Source organism: Microplitis mediator, chromosome 7 (genome assembly GCF_029852145.1).
Source record: "Microplitis mediator isolate UGA2020A chromosome 7, iyMicMedi2.1, whole genome shotgun sequence".
Lineage (NCBI taxonomy): Eukaryota > Metazoa > Arthropoda > Insecta > Hymenoptera > Braconidae > Microplitis > Microplitis mediator.
Genome location: NC_079975.1, coordinates 4,354,130 through 4,374,312, shown reverse-complemented (window position 1 = coordinate 4,374,312; position 20,183 = coordinate 4,354,130). Strand labels below are relative to the sequence as shown.

Genomic DNA, 20,183 nt, shown 5'->3' with positions numbered 1-20,183 from the left:
TTTTGTACTAGATGGCATTCAATTTAAATTTGAATTTATCAGCGGCGGCCATTTTGTTGTTTATTAAATTCGTACCCTAGCTGTCATCAAAACCTAATAATTAAAACTCGAAAATCTAAATTATAAATCAGACAAGAAATAAAAAATTACTGATAAAAAAATTATATTATAAATATAAAAATATAAGATGAGTGTAAATGTAGCAGACATAAGACAATTTTTAAATAACATATAAAAAAATTAAACAATTAAATTACTAAAATAAAAAAAATGCATATACTGACTTTAGAATTTTCCAAGAGTCCATTTTTTTAAATTTTTTGTTAAAAAAATTTTATTTTACTATTTTAAAATTTTAGAAATTGTCAGATGTCCGCCAACTTTACTGTCATAAATATAAGATATTTGACAAAAAAGTAAAAGTAGTAAAAATAAAAGTACAGAAAAAAATTAGTGTGAATGTAGCAGGCATCAGATAAATGTAAAATTATTAATAAATAGAGTAACTAATCAATAAAATTAAATTTAAAAAAATGCGCATTTAAAAAATTTGAAAATTAATAACTGCATTTTTTAAAAATTATTTACTCTATTTATTCATAATTTTAAATTTGTCTGATGTCTGCTACATTTACACTCATGCGGACATGAGACATTTTATAAATTTTAAATAAATAAATAAATGAATTAAAATAATGAAATTTAAAAAAATGCGCGTCCTGATTTTTTGTTGATTTAAATACGCAATTTTTTATTTTCATTCTACGGACATTCTATTTATTTATCCAAAAATTAAAAAAATTCCCACTTGTCAGTTACAATCATGATAGTAAAGTTAGCCGATGCCCAATAATTTTTTGATTTTTTTTAAACAATAAATTATAGAAAAAAAAATATTAAAAAAAATTGCACTTGTAGTTTATTAAATTTTCTACATGTGCATATTTTTAGTTTTTATTTTTTTATAATTGATTTGTTGAAAAAAAATCCGAAAATTTTTAATTGTCTGTTAACTTCAAAATTATAAAAAATTGACAACTGTCAGTTATATTGACACTCGATAGAAAAAACAATTAAACATTAGCTAACGCCAAATTACTGTAACATCGATTCAGCAAAGGACAGCATTGAGAATAAAATCGTGTCAGGAATAGATTTTTTGAAAACCGAGTATTTACATGAGTGTGAATGTAACTGTCAAGTTTTATTTTTATTGCTATTGTTGATCAAATCAAATATTTTTAACGGAAGTAATAATATTAAAGTGACGTTAATTAGTAGACAAGTAAACGTTTTTTAATTAATCAGAAGTGTTTGTGAATTTGTGAGCGAGGTTCCAGATGTTCCTGAGGTGAGCGCCCGATTATCTGATGTCTTCTGGTGGAGGAATAACAGGTGAGTGTTATTTATTAGTATTATTGATGAGGTGATGTTTGGAAATATGAAATTTGCTGAAAGTAAACATCTAACACTCTAAATTGCTTGGCGGGATTTTAATTAGATTAGATTTATTAAGGTACAGGTCAATTTTTGAGCTCCATGAGCTTCAAAGATTGGGCGCATGGACTGAATATCGTACAAACTTTCACACAATTTTATAATCAAATTGATATATTTATTATAATTGGTATAGAAATCAGAAAACTTATAAATAACAATAAGAATTTCAGAGAAAATCTTTAAATTGACTTTCTTTGATTTGGGGAATCAAATTTCCTGTTTTGAGAAAATTAATGAAATTATCAGATTTTAAGCTTAAAGCTGCGCTCTTAATTATTTTCCTCCGGCTTTAGGCTTTATTACACAGAAAAAAAAAGATTTTTTGGCGCAAAAACATTTCATTCGCCCCAAGAAAATTTTTATTTGACTCAAGAAATTTTTTGCATTATAAATTATGAGTGTGAATGTAACAGACATCAGACAAATTTAAAATTATTGATAAATCGAGTAAATAATCAATAAAATAAAATTTTTAAAAAATGCGCATTGAAAAAATTTTGAAATTAGTAGGTGCATTTTTTACATATTTTATTTTTTAAATTATATACCCTATTTATTTACAATTTCAAATTTATCTAATGTCTGCTACATTCACACTCGTTATAAATTGATAATAAAAATTTTTTATAGGCGAGAAAAACTTTTCTAAGGACAAACAGAAATTTTTGGCTGCAATTCATAACTCAAAATTTTTCTTGCGTCAAGAAATTTTTTTTTGTGTATGACCATAGAATTTCAAGCAAGAATAATTCCTCCATGTGAATTTCTTCACTTTAAAGTATCATGAATTACTGATACTTTTGATAAATATATAAAAATTAAATTTTCTCATACAATATTACATACTATACCGAACAAACTTAATGTAATATTATATGGATTTAAAAAATAAAAAAAAAACCAGTGGTAAGGCTCGGGTGACCAGATTGAAAAACTCGCTTTCAGTCACCCCACCGTAACTGAATAGCTCGGGAGTTTGCAGTCTTCACTCCAAAGACTGAACCATGTGATCAATTTATTATTTTATTTTATTTTTACTTAATAATTTACTAAAACTCTCATTTATTTATATACTATAACTATTACCTTTAATAACAAAATTAATTTATCCCAATGATTTTAAAAATAATTTTTTCTTCATTTTTAAAAATTTATTATCGCCGCCGCTGTCTACATACTTTTAACTTCGGAACAAATCGATAACATGGGTCATGATCCACGAAAAATATTATCACTTACTAATTATCCATTTATTTCATTAATTGTGATAAATTATTCCATAAATTATCGGAAATAATTGTGCAAGTTTTAAATCAAAATTACTACTTTTTTTTTTTATTCCTCAAAGGTAAGTATTTATATATATAATATATATATTTATCTTTATAAAATAATTAGTAATTAGTAAAATAAAAAATTTTTAATTATTAATAGACAGTATTTCTATTGAGTAATGGGTTACCTAGATTACTTTATTATCTTAATGAGAAAATATATAAGTATCAATGATATATATCTTTATGACAGACACAGAAGATTCTTTATATTTACAATCAACAGTTTTGTATTAATTTGCGATTAAATGCAAATTTTAATGAAGTAAACTTATTATTCTGTAGATTAAACTCTTAATAAATATGCATAAATATATATGTATATATATATTTTTTTTTATCGTAAATTCTTATTATTATCATTAATTAGTAGAGTATATTATTGAGATGTCTCATATCATTTAGTGTTAAAACTTTGATGTTAATGCATCTGTATAAATTTTTATATATTTTTATTCTTAATATTTCATTTATTTATTTATGTATTCATTCATAAATAATTTATTTTAAAAGATGCAACCGAGGTTGAGACAAAGTGTCAATGAAACAGCTTTATGTTCGCCAACAAATCTTACTTTGTCATGGAAAAATATATGTTATAGTGTAAAAGTTAAAAAAAATGAGAGCTATATGATGGATTTTTTCCGAGGCCGGCGTATGGAAAGTATTAATATATTAAATGGAGTCAGTGGTGTTGTCAAATCTGGTACTTTGATGGCTATTTTAGGATCTAGGTATTAATTATTTATTTATTTGTTGAAGAAAATAATTTATTTTGGTGAAAATATGTATGAGAAATAGTTTAAAATTTAATGACATATAATTTCTTTATGGAAAAGAATGGAAAATTTATTTACTGATGGTTAAATTTTAGTGGGGCTGGAAAAACGTCACTATTAGCAACAATAAGTAGGAAAATTAAAAAACGTACGACAGGTGAAATTTTGTTGAATGGTAAATTATTTACGCGGCAATTAATGTCGAAAATTAGTGGTTTTGTGCCGCAGGAAGATCTTGCTATTAAATCGCTTACAGTACAAGAGCATATGGAATTTATGGTAAATATTTTAATTTTATTACTTAATATTGAACTGAGTCAAAAAATAAATTCTAGTTTAGTCCTCAAAAGCCTCAATTCCTTTGATGTTTTACTTGCCGCCCAGAAAGTAACTCTACTTTAGTACTCAAAATCTTCAATGAGAACTATGAGGTCTAAATAAGAATAATTTGTCGATTTTTAATTATAATTAAGACCTCAAAATCCTCAACGAATGAAAAGTTATATTTCATGTACCTGAAGATCGCAACGTTTTTCGCGCAACGAAAATAAAAATTCGACAGTAAAAAAATCTACTGGATGACTAGATTTCCGAAATATTTCGAATATAGTTGCTGGTATGTCAGCCGAAAATCTTAGGCCACCCTCACCTTCGGGAACTTCCCCTTAAGCAGTCAAATAACAAATTTTTTTCATTTTCGTTGCCTGAAAAACGTTCTGATTTTCAGGTACATTATATTTCGGACTTTGAAAAATTTTAGATAGAAAAGGGTGGGGAGAGAATACGTCGAATGAGACTTTTGAGATTCAAATGCGGATAAAATTATTCCTTTCTGTTTTGAGTATTTTGAGGCTCTAATCCAGATTATGGTATTCCAGTTTAGTCCTCAAAGTGGTAAAGTTGGTCGTAACTACTACTCTGAGGACTAAACTAGGATAACTTTCTATACTGTTGTCAATCTTAAAATTCTAAATTGATCTTCAAAAACCTCATTGAGAACTTTGAAACAAATCCGAATTTCTTTTTTGACTCGGGGAAACAAATTTAATTTGCATACCTCAAATTAAAAGTAATAAGTTGGATAGAAGTACCGATTGTCACTGCATTTGTGGACACGATATTTTGTCACATTCATCCAAAAGTATTAAAAAAATTTCATTCTTTCGCAGACACTGAAAAAAATTTTCAAAGTGAATGCGTAGCGAATGATCTCTTATTTATTTAATCCCTTTGGAGTGAAATTCATTCAGGGAGGGTGGATTTGTTCGAACATTAAAATTCCGAATCCAATAAGAATATTCACTATGAATTCACTCCTGATTTTTTACTGTATACTTTGATTTAAAAAAAAAAAATCTGCTTGTAATTAATTATAAAATAAAATAAGTGTTTGAGGTGTGCGCATTAAAATTAAAAAGTCTAGTATTTTTTATTATAAAATAAAATAAATTTCAGGCTAAAATGAAAATAGACAGTCGTTATCGTCGAGTAGCACGCAGTCAAAAAATCGACGTCCTTCTTCTCGATCTAGGATTAATAGAACTCAAAAATTCAAAACTCTCAACGTTATCAAACGGCGAGTGGAAAAGAGTATCTTTGGCAGTTCAGTTACTAACAGAGCCCAAAATTTTATTCTGCGATGAACCAACCACCGGACTAGACAGTTATTCAGCAACAGTTGTCATAGATGCTCTAAAAAATATTGCATCTAAAGGTAGAATTGTTATTTGTTCACTTCATCAGCCTGCGTCAGGTTTACTGGATCATTTTCACAAAATTTATCTCCTTGCCACCGGTAACGTTGCATTCCAAGGAAGTCTTTCTGAAGCTATTTCATTTTTTTCTAGGTATTGAGAATAAAAACGTATGATAATTTTTCTACAATTATTTGTCACTTATTCATTAAAAAATTACAGTTTAGGTTACAATTGTCCCACGATATTTAGTCATGCCGAATTTTTCGTGTCACTGCTGTCAACAATTCGCGGCAATGAAGAAGAATGTATTGAAAAAATAAGTAAAATATGCGAGGAATTTAAAAAATCCGTGTATGGAAAACGAATGATGGCATCAATCCAAGAAGCTTATGCTGGAACATCACTAGATAATAATAACGATGATATCAAAGATATTGTGCCACATCCAATATTTGCTGCGAGTCACTCACCGCTTTATGACTTCAAAAAAATTCCTGTTTTCCAACAGCTAAAGTGGCTCACATGGCGCAATTACATTGACTACAAAAGAAATTCAACGGGGATTTTATTAAAATTTTTGATATATATTATCGGTGGTTTGATTCTTGCAACACCTTATATACACGTCACAAGAAATATCGATCAACGTAGTATACAAAATGTACAAGGTTTGATGTATTATATTGTAACTGAAACAATATTTACATTTCATTACGCTGTTTTTTATACATTTCCTAAAGAAATGCCACTTTTGTTACGTGATATGGCTAATGGACTCTACTATCCTCTGCCTTATTACGTCAGTAAAGTCGCTGTTATGGTAAGACATTTATTTATTTTAAACCCATGTAAAAAAGTTCCTTCAAAAAAGTTCATAAAAGTGAACTTCAAAATTCGAGACAATTATGAACTTTTAGTTGATCATTTTTGGAACTTCAAAAAATTGAAGATCAACTCAAAGTTCAGAATTGTCTTGTGTTGAAAAGTCCTCGGTTATGAACTTTTTTGAATCATTTTTAGAACGGATTTTATTTAGAGTTTCCCATAAGACAATCTTTTTCAATTCTTGAGCAAGTCTGCTCTCAAGATCGATAGGCGCTAGTGTCTTTTTCTACGTATGTGTCTTGCTGCAGATACTTGTGACCAGATTTAAATTGCAAGCCTTGCACAAGAAATTCGTGCCCGATTATAACTCAGTTCTGCAGGAAGACTATAGTTAAACATAGCTGTGCATGGCTTGCTCAAGATCTGCTCAAGGCTCAAAATTGACCTTGAGCCTTGAGCAGATCTTGAGCGAGCCATGCGTAAGTACCTACTGTAAGTTACTGGTGCAAGAAATGCGTCAGACACTTTTCATAGCACCGTGTTTAAAATATCTTTAATATTCTTGCGTACGATAACATGAGCAAGACATTCACAAATCTTGAAATGAGTTTCTTGATACACGATCTGCCCTGTCATGACAAAACGACGTATCTCAAAAATTATAGTTTCGAGAAAATAGCGTTTAAAGTTTTAACAGAATTTGAGTACAATTTAACAGAAAAATTAATTTCTGTCATGACAAAACGCTGTAACTCAAGATACGTTTTTTGTATCGTAAGAAACTAATGCTTATTTTGATAAATAGATGAAATTGTTATGACAAAACGCTTTAACTCGAAGAATTAAATTTCCAATGCAAAAAAGATACTTTTTTTTTCATTTCTTTTATACGCACATTTGATCAATATTATTGGCATAATTAATTAAATTAGTAAAATTTTGATGATACCCTATTATTAAGTGACACTAAATAAACCTTTTTAGCTTTGTTACGACAAAACAGCGTATATCGAGATACGTCGTTTTGTCATAACAGGGCAGCGATATTGGGAAAGACACATACGTAGAAAAAGACACTAGCAGCTAGGGGTCTTGCTCAAGCTACTTCCTCCAAAATCTTGCTCAAACACGTGTTGCTAGGATTACACGTCAGATTTCGTTCTTCAAAATTTTGTCTAAAAGTCAATAAAAATTTTTTCTCTTCAATTTTATCATTTGCTCGACAATTATTTTATTATTTGTAGATACCAGGTTCTGTTATTCAACCATTTATTTACTCCGCACTGATTTACTGTATCACAGGATTAAGAGGTGGATTTATAAGTTTTTTATATTTTGTTCTTCCAGTTATACTCGGAGCTATATCTGCAGGAGCTCTTGGTATTTAATAATTATTATTTATCTATTTACAATAAATTATTTAAATCTCTACTTATATAAGTGCAATAAATAAAATTCATTACTGATTCCTCAGAGATTTTTACATATAAACCAGCTCACATACGTGATTAATGATTATGAACTAGGATATTAACTTTTTACCAAAATTTTATAAGCATAATTTCGTTAACACAACACAGAATATTAGAAAAATTATGTAATTATTTTTTTCATTTTAATTCTATGGTCTGATAAAATTTTTATCAAAAGTTCATATGCAAAAATTTTTAAGGAACTTATCGTGATTTTTTTTTATTTACACGAGTAACAAACTCTATAATTAATTATTAATTTATTAACTAATTAATCCATAGGATGTTTAATGTCTGCACTATTCGATTCATTTGAAACTGCATCACTTTTATCAGTAACAATAGACTTTTTGACCCTTATTTTCAGCGGGATTTATTTAAATCTTGGGTAACTAAATTTTTAAAAAACGAGTAATTAATTTTTACTCACAAACTTTAAAAAAAAAATTATTAACTATTCATTATTTTAATATTTAAAGGAATTTACCAGCACATATATCATGGTTGAAATATATTTCACAATTTTACTACTCAACAGAAGCTGTTTCTGTAACTCAATGGCGCGAATATAATTATATAAGTATGTTAATATTTTAAATATAATTTGCATATCAATTTATATCAACTTATTTGCTATTTAAATTCTCATCAGTTCATTTCATTGTCATTTGATTTTTTTTATTGAAATAAAATAATTATTTGGTTCAAGATTGTTCAACGAATATTGAAGCACCGTGTCTGGCATCTGGTGAACAAGTGCTGGAAAATTTTGGATTTACACCAGGAAATTATTTCATCGATTTAATGGGTCTTGTAGCTATTTTTACTTTCAGTCATTTCGCTGGTTTTCTGGCGATTTTTTACAGAAGTCGTAAAGAGCCGGTTTATTAAATTAATTTCACTCTTTTTTTATAATTATATATTTTATAAAAATGCATTGTAATTATTGTTCAGTAAAAAAAATTTATACCGCAATAATTCATGTGATATTTAATTTCAATTTTATAGTCAAAAATAAAAATATGTATTATAAATTTTTTATTAAATATATCAAATTTTTTAAATTAAAATTCATAGTTACATTTATTAATAATTTATTTTGCAACTTTTTTTTACTACTGTCAAAAATCGGAAGTGAATTCGAAGTGATTGGGGATTTTATTTAAATCCGAATTCACTCCAATTCGGAGTTCCGGAGTTTGAGAAAAAATTACTCCGCTTACGGAGTAATTGGGAAGTTTGTTTTTTCAGTGGAGTGATTTTGGAGTGAACGGAATTTTATTTAAATCCGCATCCACTCTGATTCGGAGTTTTAATAATAAAATAATCTCCGTTTAGGAGTGAATTAAATAAATACTCAGTCATCGACTACGCGTTCACTCCGGATTTAATATTAAATTTTTTACAATGTAATGACGGAATATAAAATTTGATTAGACATTGATCGTAAAAATAAACTTGAATAATGCATTTAGATTCTATAATATTAAACAGTTTTGTTAAGATTTTAACTATTATATGATGATAAGAAAAAGTATTCTTAGATTTAATTAATTTAATTGGAACCGTAAAAAAAAATAAAATTAAGAAATTGTGGGTAAATGTTTTTTTTTATCAAACATCGACAACAAATTATTTTATTTTTTTTAGATTTTTAAACTCTTATTCTACAGATAAAAACTATATCATGCAATATAATTAATACTCTATTTTTAAATTTTATCTTACATCGTCTTTTTTAAAATGTAATAGAAAACTTTTTTTTTTTTTTTTACAAAACAAATGCGTATGAAAATTTGAAAAAAATTTCTTATCCACAATCAACTTTGGAAAAACGCCATTATTGAAACATATCAACAATTAAATTATTTTTTTAAATTTTTATATAAAAAAATAAAAACTAGACTGGAAAAAATTTGCAGATTAAATCCGGAGTGAATGTGGAGCGGATGAGAACTTTTTTATTTAATCCCTATGGAGTAAAATTCACTCCGAAGGAGAGTTTATTTGAATATATATTCTCCAAATCAGAGTGAATTCGGATTTCAATTAAATCCTTAATCACTCCGAATTCACTCCCAATTTTTCCAGAGTATCTAAATAAAAATCTTGATAATTTTCTGCCTTAAAATATATTTTAACATTTCATTTTATCAACTATTATATGAAATAGTTTAAAGATTAACAATAAAAAAAAGTTATCTTGCGTAACAATTTTTTTATTCTATATTGCACATTACGAAATATATTAATTTAAAAATAACTCAAACATTTCCTACTGTAATGACACGTAGATCCAAGTTTTCGATATTTTTTGCACCCACACATTCATATTATAATCTATTATATAGACATAATAATATTTGGCGTGCAATCGAGCCACGTAATGTCAAAAATAAAAAAAACCCACTAATTAAAAATAATATCGACACATCTATAGATATATAGATATATATAGATGTATATGTGTGTGTCGGGTTAAGATTTAGTATAAAAAAGAGGCGATATTTTTTATTAACCATTAAGTACTAAAAATTCTTAAGATATTAATCTGTCGCTCATATATAAAATATATAATTCTTGATCATGTCAAACTATCATTTGACTGTATTTGTATCAATTGCACTGGCTCTTACATTTTCCAATGCTTATCTACTTGACAATGTAAGTAATAATTAATCACTATTATAATTCAACTACTCCTGAAAATCATTTTTTGAATAAATGTTAAAATTTATAAGTCTAAAAAGCCTAGAACATTATATTTGAATCTGCATTTTAAAAAAAAAATTTTGTTTGACTCAAAAATAGTGTATCGTTTCACCCCCGTTTTCCCTATATTCAAATATATATTATTGCTACATATTTATTCAAAAAATTTCTAAAAAATGTCACTATATTTTTTGTTCTTCATATCATTGTGATAAATGTGTTTCAAAATAAATTTATATTTTTTGACGTACAGTTGACATCATCTTCATAATATATTATTGATATATTAATATAAAGACCCTGATATTGGCCTTCAGGCTGTTGAGTCTCATTGAAAAGAAAAAGAAATAGAATGATTAATTTTTCGATCGTCGTAAGATTCGTGTGAATCAATTGCTCAGTTCGAGGAACACTATAATGATAAATGATAACCATGAATAGTATTATCAATAACAATATCTAAAAAAAATAATACATTTGTTACAAATTTTTTTTCTTTTGCTAAATATAGACACAGAAATTCACGGTAACCATTACAATATTTTATGGGAATAGTTCTTATATTGTACGGTAATAACTTTTCCTAATAAAGTATTATTATGATAACCATTACCATAATATACGGTAATATTTACTATAATATATGATAACGTTTACCATACACAGAAAGAAGTTTTCTTTAAAAATTACCGTTAAATTCACTGTAATCGTGGGACATAATGCGGCGCTTTTATTTATTACCATTTTTGATATAAAAATTACGAAAAAATTTATTTACTTTGTGGTAGACTTCATAAAATTTACCGAAAACCGAATAAAATTTACAGTAGACTACGGTAAAATTTGTTGAAAAAAAATTGAAAATTATTTCACTTACCGACAAATGATTAGGTCGTGCCATTCGTCCCGCGATTACCGTGAATATAACGGTAATTTTCGAAGAAAACTTTTTTTAGTGTAGTAGTATAGGAACGATTACCATAATATTATGGGATTTCTCATATATTATGGGAGCGGTTATCACGATGTATAGTTTATTTCCATACATCCCTGGTGGAAATTTTTCGGAGTTTTCTCTGAAAAACTCTGAAAAAGTCTTTAGAACTTTAGAACTGAGTTTTTCAGAAAAAATTCCGAAAAATTTCCACCAGGGATACCTAGGAACCGTTCTGATGTGGATATAGAGTTTATTACTATGTGATTATGGGAACTATTCCCGCGAGTACGGTAATCACTACCATACGATATTGAAACTTTAACCATAATTATAGAGATTATTCCCATAGTTATGGAAATTTTTCCCAGAAATTATGGGCGTATATCCCATAATTCTAAGTAATTATTACCATAACGTTATTTGATACTTCATAAACGTACTAGGAATGGTTATCATGACATGGTTTCGCTCCGTGTAATTGAAAAAATAAACATAGAGTAAAAACGATCTATTCTACACAGTAATGTTTATTTTTATGAGTGTACACATACTTATATTTTTAAAATCTTATGGTTTTACAATATGATTTTTGTTAATGCGATTTTATTTATTAGGGCGAATATAAAGTTATTAGTACTTGTACACCAACATTTGTCGAAGTTGAATTACACCTGGCGAGAGGATTCGAAGGACTATTGAGAACTGTTAAGTTACCACAATGTCAAAAACAGTTCTTAGCTAACGAAACATCTGTTATATTTGACATACCTTTCGGTGAATGTACATTGGGATTCAAAACTTTCAAACTGGACATACATAAAATTATGAGATTAAGTGAAGATATTGCATTTTCAGGAGTACCTGTAGCTACTCAAATTATTATATGTTAATAACTTTGAATATTAACGAACAGATAAATGTAATTTTTTGAAAGAAATAAAAGAAATTTTTGAAATATGAACACACTTATTTTTGAATTTAAATTTAATGCTTGAAAAATCTAAAATATATGACTTTGTTGAAATCTGTTACCAAAATTAACATAATGAATTTCGCTATGAATTTTCACATTATGTTTTTGGATATAGATTCTCAATATATTCTGTTTCCCATGTGGATTTCCGATCAGGGAAAACGATTTTTCTTGAGATTTTCGATAGATTTCTGTGTATATTTGCTGGAAATTCTCTCCTATGTATACTTTTACTTTGAGTTAACATGAAAGAGAGAAAAAAAAGGAATACTCAAAATTTCTTGTGAAAAAAAAAAAATAGTTGAAAAAAGATGGACTATTTTAAATTTCAAAACGTAACACAATGGCGAACTTTTTTTAACTTTTCTCTAAAAGTGAATTAGTGAAATTCACAAGCAAATAGTGAATATTACCTAATTTTCACTAATTAACTTGTAGAGTTCTGAAAATACAATCGAAAAAAAAAGTCGAGTTACTACTATTAAATAACGTTTTTTTTGACTCTTCTGTAAACTTTTTTTGACTCTCTTCAAAATGCTCGATTCTATAATTTTTCCGTGAATAGTACGTTCAGAAAAATTGATTTCCAATAATTTCTGACCATTTTTCTAGATTTTCGTGAGCATTTAATACGTCAACTATTGTTTTAATTCTAGTTTTTTTTGGCCACCTAATTTTTACCGAAAAAATAAAAACTTCAACTGCCATTAAAAATTAGTTTCATTTTCTTCGAGTATAAGCTTTACTCCCCCCCCCTCCCTATTTAAAATATAAACTGTGATGTAAACAAGCTGTTAATATAAACTACATACTTAATATCTGAATAGGTTAATTTTCTGCTAGAAACCCGGGAAAAAATGATTTTGCCTAATCATATATGATTATATATGTTCATATATATGATCATATATGATTATATATAATCATATATGAAGTTATATATAATCATGCATGATTATATATGGGGTCATATATAATTATATATAATTATATATGACCCCATACATAATTAGATCTGATCATACCTGGCTGTTATAAGCCCATATATAAGTCTATATATAATCAGATCTGATTATATATAAGTCTATATATAATTAGATATGATCATACCTGGCTGTTATGACCTCATATATAATCATACATAAGTCTATATATGATCAGATCTATTTATATATAAGTCTATATATAGTTAGATCTGATCATACCTGGCTGTTATGACCCCATATATAATCATGTACAAGTCTATATATAATTAGATCTGATCAGACGTGACTGATATAAACCTATATGTAGTTATATATGTCTATGATTAAATCTGATCAGATTTCATTGATATGAAACCTATAAATATTAAAATATATATATATATATATATATATATATATATATTAAATAATATGAAAATTTTTTAATATCAATGTTATTAAATTTTTATTCTGTCAACTATCAATCAAACTTAAATCCCCAATACTTAAAAAATGTTCAAAGGTTTCGGCAGTAATTTAAAAGTATAAAGTATCAATTTGATTATTTGAGTTAAGTAATGCCATAAACGTTTCTTGATTGTAAGTGTATAACAGACTAGAGGATCAGACTACAAACCATCGATAACCAAAGTTAAGCAGCATCGGCGTTGGACATTAATTGGATGGGTGACCTCGTAGTAAAATAATTGTCGATGGTTAATAATTTTTTTTTTTTTTTTTATTTAATTTTAACCGACATTGATATTGATGAAGACAATAAATCCTAATTAAACTACTTAATTAATAATTTACAGATATTCTAAATGAGATTCTAAAAATGACTATATTCGTTCATGCATGATTATATATAATCATATATGATCATGTATAAACAGATCAAGTTATGTATGATCAGACCTGGCCAATTTTTGGATCTGATCATATATAGACAATTATGCATGATCATATATGATTAGGCAAAATCATTTTTTCCCGGGAATTTATATTAATATCAAAAAATGATTCAAAAATTTCAAATTTTCCCTAATGTTCATTATAACTTTTGATAATTAAAAAAAAATTCCAAGAACCGTCTTCTGATTATGACATCAAGTAATCGCACGATTTTTAATTTAAATTAATAAGTTATTATTGCATTCTATATATAATCAACTCAAAATACATAAAATATCAGTATTACTCATAAGCAAGTGATTCATTTAATTATACAAGTATATTATCCTTTGCAATATCGAATTTAACACTTCATTAGACACAAAATTGGTCATGAGTAAAAAATATGGATAATTGTACAAACATAAGTGTTATTGAACCAATAAAACTAAACATTAAATAAAAAAATTATTTGTATTCAAAAATAAAAATAAAAAAATAATTAAAATTTAAAGAAAACATCTTGAAATAAATGATAAATTAAATCTTGAATTTAAAAAATTTTTTTCAATGAACAGTAATTTTAACTGCAATTATTATGAAAAAAATAAATATTTAAATTTTACATTAAACATAAATACATATTTTTATTAAAAATATTTATTTTACACTCATAATTTTCATGTCCACGTTTGTCTGATGATTTTAGCCAATCAAACATCTGTACAGAAAACTAATAAAAATAAATATATACGACGATAACAAAGAAATTTTATTTTATTTAAGAGTGGGGTTTGTAAATTTATGTGTATAAATATCAGGCTCCTGTTATTATCGCAGTAACTCGTGAAATTAATTCAGTATACTCTGCAATACTTTAATCGAAAAGAAAGACTAATTTTTCAGTCCATCGCAATGATGAAACTTTACTTAATTGCACTAGTTGCAGCCATACTTATTTTGACTCCTTCAAATGTATCATCTTCTGTAAGTATTCATAAAAATTAATACGATTGATATTTTTTGTTTTCTATGTCTGCTAATAATTATTGTAATTCATTTTAGGGTGACTTCCGTTACGAATGCCACCCGACTTTTGTAAGGGTATACGTAAACCCTCAGCCACTGCAGTCAGGAAAAATTTCAATAAATGGCGTCTCTAATCCAGCCTGTACTAAAGCGTTTGGAAATGGCCAGAAAGTTGTTTATGACATGAGCTTCGATAAATGTTCACGTGGATCCAGACATATGGCACTTTTGTACAGTTCAGAAACATCTATAATCATGGGTTCATCGACTTCTACTTCATCTTCATCAACAACTAAAACGATCACGTGTTAAAACAGCCAATGATTAAGTTTTATAGTGATTAAATATTGTAATTATTATCAATAACTGATGTAAGACCAGCAGATTTTTTTGAAAACTGCTGAGGTAGTTGTTAAATATCAATGATCATGTATTAATTTTATGTGAAAATATATGACTATTTAAAATAATATTGTTGTTAAGTTATTACGTTAATAGAAATATTTTTTTTTTTTAAGATTAGTTTAATTTAAAATTATTTCAAGGCGAGACGGGTACAAAATATGTTTTACTCAATTATTGTCGTTCATTTATTGCCGTAAAATGGACAGTACATTGAAAGAAATTTTCTTCGAAAATTACCGTTATATTCACGGTAATCGTGGGACGAATGGCACGACCTAATCATTTATCGGTAAGTGAAATAATTTTCAATTTTTTTTCAACAAATTTTACCGTAGTCTACTGTAAATTTTATGAAGTCTACCACAAAGTAAATAAATTTTTTCGTAATTTTTATTTCAAAAATGGTAATAAATAAAAGCGCCGCATTATGTCTCACGATTACAGTGAATTTAAACGATACTAAAGTTAGCCGACGTCTAATAATTTTTGGATTTTTTTAAAAACGTTATATTTAAGAAAAAAAATATTTTTAAAAATTGCACCTATAGTTTTTTCAATTTTCTACATGTGCATATTTTTAGTTTTTTTTTTTCTTCAAATTTAATTGTTCAAAAAAAAATCCAAAAATTTTTAATTGTCTGCTAACTTCAGGATCGTTGAATTTAACGGAAATTTTGAAAGAAAATTTCTTTCCGTGTAGAAATTAAAAAGTTTGTCGTGAAAAAATTCTATTTTGAACGGCTTTTATAGTCAAAATTATTATTCTTATTAATAAAAAAAAATATAGATGTATATATACATATATATATATATATATATATATATATATATATATATATATATATATATATATATATATATTTAAATGGTGACGGACGAACAATAAATTAAAAATTTATTTACATTTAAACGTGCGTGTTTAAAAAAAAAAACACATGTTTTTATAATTCGTAAGCATTGACGTCACGGAAAAAAAATGATTATGATATTAATTAAAATTTAATCTTTAAATATTTTTAAATTGAATAAAATATAGTAAGATTTTGTGAATCCCACTGCTGTAAAAACGTAAAAATTTTAGTGACATCAATACTATGTAGTAAACATTAAAATTTACGGTCAAGGAACTAGATTACAATTGTTTTTTACGATTAAAGTAATTAAATAAAATAACTGAATTATGAGTTAATAAAAACTCTGATATTTTCGTTTGTCATTTTCTAAATGACTTTGAATCACGTGATCAACACCTGATCGATTCGTCGTTTGAACAACTGTATTTATAACTATTTCAAGTGCACGTTGATGATAACAATATATTAATTAGGGCAATTCGCTTGAAAGCATAATTTAAACTCAATTTTTTTTTGTTTTTAATGTCTTCGTAATGAAACACGTGTAAGATCATTCAGATCCCCGCCTTTAATTATCTATAAAATTTTAGTATATTGTGAATTATGTAATGGACTGTAATGATAAGTATTTGGCGTAGAAAAAGTGTCATAATGTAGAAATTAAAGTCGTAATTTAAATTGGCTTAGTGTAAAGTCACGCAGATATTACAATTCGGCTTGTTACTTCTTTAAATTACTGCAGACTGGAGAACCCAAATTTCTTCGTAGCTTGTTTTGTGATGAAGATGCTGATATTAGGCGTTCAAATAGACTAGCAGTAAAGAATAATAATATTTCTTTTAAAATTCCAAATTTTGCCACTACCTCCTACGAGTAATCATTCGTCGTATCAGCTATTCGTCTATGGCAAGAGTTACCGATTGATCAAATAAATTAAAGTAAATTCACTTTCCATTGAGATATTTAAAATTAAAGCGTTTAATTATTTCCTAGATCTTGAATTAAATAGCAGTTACTAGGCTTGTTTATTCTATTGTATTGCTAAATTTATGTCTAAATTGTTCCTTACATTGTTTTTTATATTGTTATTGAAATTACGTGATTGTATTATTGTTTTTTGTACAAAGTGCCATTCAGCTGTTGCCTTGGCATATGAACTTAATAAATAAATAAAATAATCTACATTTGTTTTTCATATCACTTGAATTGGAACTGCGAGTTCCAATCCCTATTTTGCCAGTCGAATACAGACCAATGCAATTTAGCGGGTAGAAACTGATGATCCCTGATGAAAACAAACGATTCGAAACGATTTACAATTTTAAATGCCCATAAAAAGGTCGATTCAAAAGTATTCAAAGTATTCAAAAGCATTAAAAAGTATTTAAAATTTGTTTCTTTCTAATCGTTTTAAATCGTTTTTTTTAATAAAGGATTCCTTCGGGAACAAACTCATTGCATGGAGAGAATCACAGGTTAAAATTTAAATAATAGTATATTACACCCCGAGGGAGAAAAGTAAGACATTCCAACCCGCGTGTGTAATACGCGGTTTAAAACTTCCGTCCTTCCTACGTGGTGTGTGCAATTTTTCACCATACCTGCGCCAAGAGTTTAAAGTACTGCCCTGTTTAGAGGGAATAAACTTGTACTTTTCTTTTATGAGAAAACAAATAATTAAAGTTAGCGCATGCGCCATTCTTCCCTGTTTAGAAAATTTCATAGAAGCCAATAGATTCTCATACATTCCTATAGAGATTTTATAAGAATGAATGAGTTTTATAAGAAGTATTGTAGTTAAGTATAGGGTTATACATACAACTATAAGAATCTATCGGATTTTTCAAGCAGGGTTCCCACACACTCTAAAACTAAGTGTGTAGTCAAAATTAACACACTTGCCAAATAACATTGAAACGCCATAAGCAATCTATAGATTTTTAGCACACCGTGAAACGTGTTTTAAGTGACTACAAAAAACTATAGTTTTGTTTATGGCCATTAAACATAGAACACATTTAATATGTGTTAAAATAATACACTTGTAACACACTTGGTTTTAGAGTGGCAGAGGCAAAAATTGAAACTTTCAGGTGCAGGTCTGGTAAAAAATTGTATACACACCACGGAGGAAAACAGAATATACTATTTCATCAGATCAGATGAATATGGATACAGGCGAAATTAGATTGTGATTATTAATTCGCAATTAACTTTTGTTTTATGAATTTTTTTATCATTTTCTGACAACAAAAAATTTTCGATTGATTACATTATTTATATCTTATCAAATTGTCCATGGAATCATTATCGTAGGGCAGCTGTATCGCGGCAAAGTTTGTTTTTCTCTCCTACTTTTTTCTATTATATTTCGTAGTGGGATTGACATACTTGCGTACATAAATATAAAGCCGAATTTATTACCTTAAGTAGTTAAATTAACTTGTCACACTTAAATGTGTAGACAGAGTATTAAAATTAACTAAAAATTTTTCATAATTAAATAAAAAAAATGAAGGTCTATATAATTTTGATCGCTTCAATATTTTTGAGTGTTTCTCCTTTCATTGTTTCGGCTTTTGTAAGTATTAATTACTAATAAATTTATTTTTCATGTTCAAAATTTCGTTCAATAAAAATAATAATTTATAATTTTAGAGTGATAGAGTAAGTTACGAATGTTTTCCAAAATTCGTTCGAGTTAAATTCACACCGCTGGAATCATTCAAAGGAAAAATAGCTCTCGCACTGGAAAACGGTATTCCAGAGTGTCATACTAAAGCGGGAATTGATGAGCAAGTTGTACTTGATATCGATTTCAAGAAATGTACAAATAAATCGAGAAAGTTTGGGCTCTTTTTAACAGAGAAACACCGAGGGCCAAAAATTGGTAATCAGAGAAGAAAAAATACTGTACACGGCTATTGGCCTGAGATTGATTGTCCCATAGTTAAAACTCCAGTTGATATTCATAATAGACTCTGTCCCGGTAAAATAGAAAAAGTAAACGGTAAATTGGTGTGTTATGATGATGATGTATAAGTGAAGTAGTCTCACTTTTAATTGCATTTTTATCATTTTTTACTATTAGAACTAAGATTTTATAACGATGATTTTTTTTTATTATCAAATAATAAGGAATTATAAATTTTACATTGAAAAAAAATTACTTTTGTTGGGAGAATATTTGTTTGAAAAATAAATAGCGGATTGGGAAATGTCATTTTTTATTTTTATTCTCATTACTGAAACTTTTTGATATTAAATACTTGGCAATTAAGTAATTAATTAATAAAAAAAAAAAAATTGAATTGTAAACTATTTGTTAGAAGATTTAATTTTTGTCCCATTTAACCCTAAAATATTTGTATTTGTACCAAAAAACTTTATCAATATCAGTATATTTTTTATAAAATATATCGACTTATAAGTGTAATTTTTTTGAATAAATTGAATCTATTAAAATGTAAACAGTTTTATTTTTTTTACTTTATTTGTTAAATCCCTGAATAAAAAAAAGAATTAAAAAATACCATTGTTCATTTACTGGCTCAGTCACCTTACGCTGAATAATTTTAGGCGCGTAAAATTTTCTAAATCTGGGTTGGGATCTTACAGAATATTAGTAACGATATATATAAATTATTAACATATTTAGATTATTAAAATATAATGAAACAAATAAAGTAATTGAATAAAAAACCCCTTTTTATTTTAAAGATATTTTTTAAAAATAAATATAGTTATGAAAATTACATATTTATGTTTTATAATGAAAAATCTAAAATTTCATTAGCGAGTAATTTT

General features: G+C 27.0%; 4 protein-coding genes across 5 annotated transcripts; all 4 read left to right on the top strand.

Annotated features, from left to right (window-relative positions):
• The first annotated feature begins 2,435 nt into the window (after positions 1 to 2,435).
• Positions 2,436 to 8,622, top strand: LOC130671721 (protein scarlet-like). Of its 2 annotated transcripts, XM_057475780.1 has the most exons (9): positions 2,436 to 2,848; positions 3,348 to 3,568; positions 3,709 to 3,892; positions 5,069 to 5,460; positions 5,530 to 6,130; positions 7,380 to 7,515; positions 7,890 to 7,995; positions 8,087 to 8,187; positions 8,317 to 8,622. In XM_057475780.1, the coding sequence occupies exons 2-9, from the start codon at positions 3,348 to 3,350 to the stop codon at positions 8,496 to 8,498; spliced, it is 1,923 nt and encodes a 640-aa protein (XP_057331763.1). In that variant the 5' UTR covers positions 2,436 to 2,848; the 3' UTR covers positions 8,499 to 8,622. The 2 variants fall into 2 exon arrangements, with proteins under 2 accessions (XP_057331763.1, XP_057331764.1); XM_057475781.1 differs by lacking the exon at positions 2,436 to 2,848 and having other exon boundaries at positions 3,232 to 3,568.
• Positions 8,623 to 10,144: 1,522 nt separating this feature from the next.
• Positions 10,145 to 12,146, top strand: LOC130671026 (uncharacterized). Its single transcript, XM_057474701.1, has 2 exons — positions 10,145 to 10,271; positions 11,871 to 12,146. Exons 1-2 carry the CDS (start codon positions 10,194 to 10,196, stop codon positions 12,144 to 12,146), a joined length of 354 nt encoding a protein of 117 aa, XP_057330684.1. The 5' UTR covers positions 10,145 to 10,193.
• A 2,769-nt stretch (positions 12,147 to 14,915) lies between these two features.
• Positions 14,916 to 15,581, top strand: LOC130671513 (uncharacterized). Its single transcript, XM_057475439.1, has 2 exons — positions 14,916 to 15,075; positions 15,154 to 15,581. Exons 1-2 carry the CDS (start codon positions 15,004 to 15,006, stop codon positions 15,427 to 15,429), a joined length of 348 nt encoding a protein of 115 aa, XP_057331422.1. The 5' UTR covers positions 14,916 to 15,003; the 3' UTR covers positions 15,430 to 15,581.
• Positions 15,582 to 18,808: 3,227 nt separating this feature from the next.
• On the top strand, positions 18,809 to 19,645 carry LOC130671090 (uncharacterized). The gene is made up of 2 exons (XM_057474789.1): positions 18,809 to 18,957; positions 19,035 to 19,645. The coding sequence occupies exons 1-2, from the start codon at positions 18,889 to 18,891 to the stop codon at positions 19,416 to 19,418; spliced, it is 453 nt and encodes a 150-aa protein (XP_057330772.1). The 5' UTR covers positions 18,809 to 18,888; the 3' UTR covers positions 19,419 to 19,645.
• Positions 19,646 to 20,183: the final 538 nt, after the last annotated feature.

Coding starts and splice junctions, on each gene's coding strand:
- LOC130671026 (XM_057474701.1), top strand. CDS start 10,194: ATGTCAAACTATCATTTGACTGTATTTGTATCAATTGCACTGGCTCTT. Junction 10,272..11,870: donor ATGCTTATCTACTTGACAAT/GTAAGTAATAAT, acceptor TTTATTTATTAG/GGCGAATATAAAGTTATTAG.
- LOC130671721 (XM_057475780.1), top strand. CDS start 3,348: ATGCAACCGAGGTTGAGACAAAGTGTCAATGAAACAGCTTTATGTTCG. Junction 6,131..7,379: donor TCAGTAAAGTCGCTGTTATG/GTAAGACATTTA, acceptor TATTATTTGTAG/ATACCAGGTTCTGTTATTCA. Junction 7,516..7,889: donor TATATCTGCAGGAGCTCTTG/GTATTTAATAAT, acceptor ATTAATCCATAG/GATGTTTAATGTCTGCACTA.
- LOC130671090 (XM_057474789.1), top strand. CDS start 18,889: ATGAAGGTCTATATAATTTTGATCGCTTCAATATTTTTGAGTGTTTCT. Junction 18,958..19,034: donor CTTTCATTGTTTCGGCTTTT/GTAAGTATTAAT, acceptor TTATAATTTTAG/AGTGATAGAGTAAGTTACGA.
- LOC130671513 (XM_057475439.1), top strand. CDS start 15,004: ATGATGAAACTTTACTTAATTGCACTAGTTGCAGCCATACTTATTTTG. Junction 15,076..15,153: donor CTTCAAATGTATCATCTTCT/GTAAGTATTCAT, acceptor AATTCATTTTAG/GGTGACTTCCGTTACGAATG.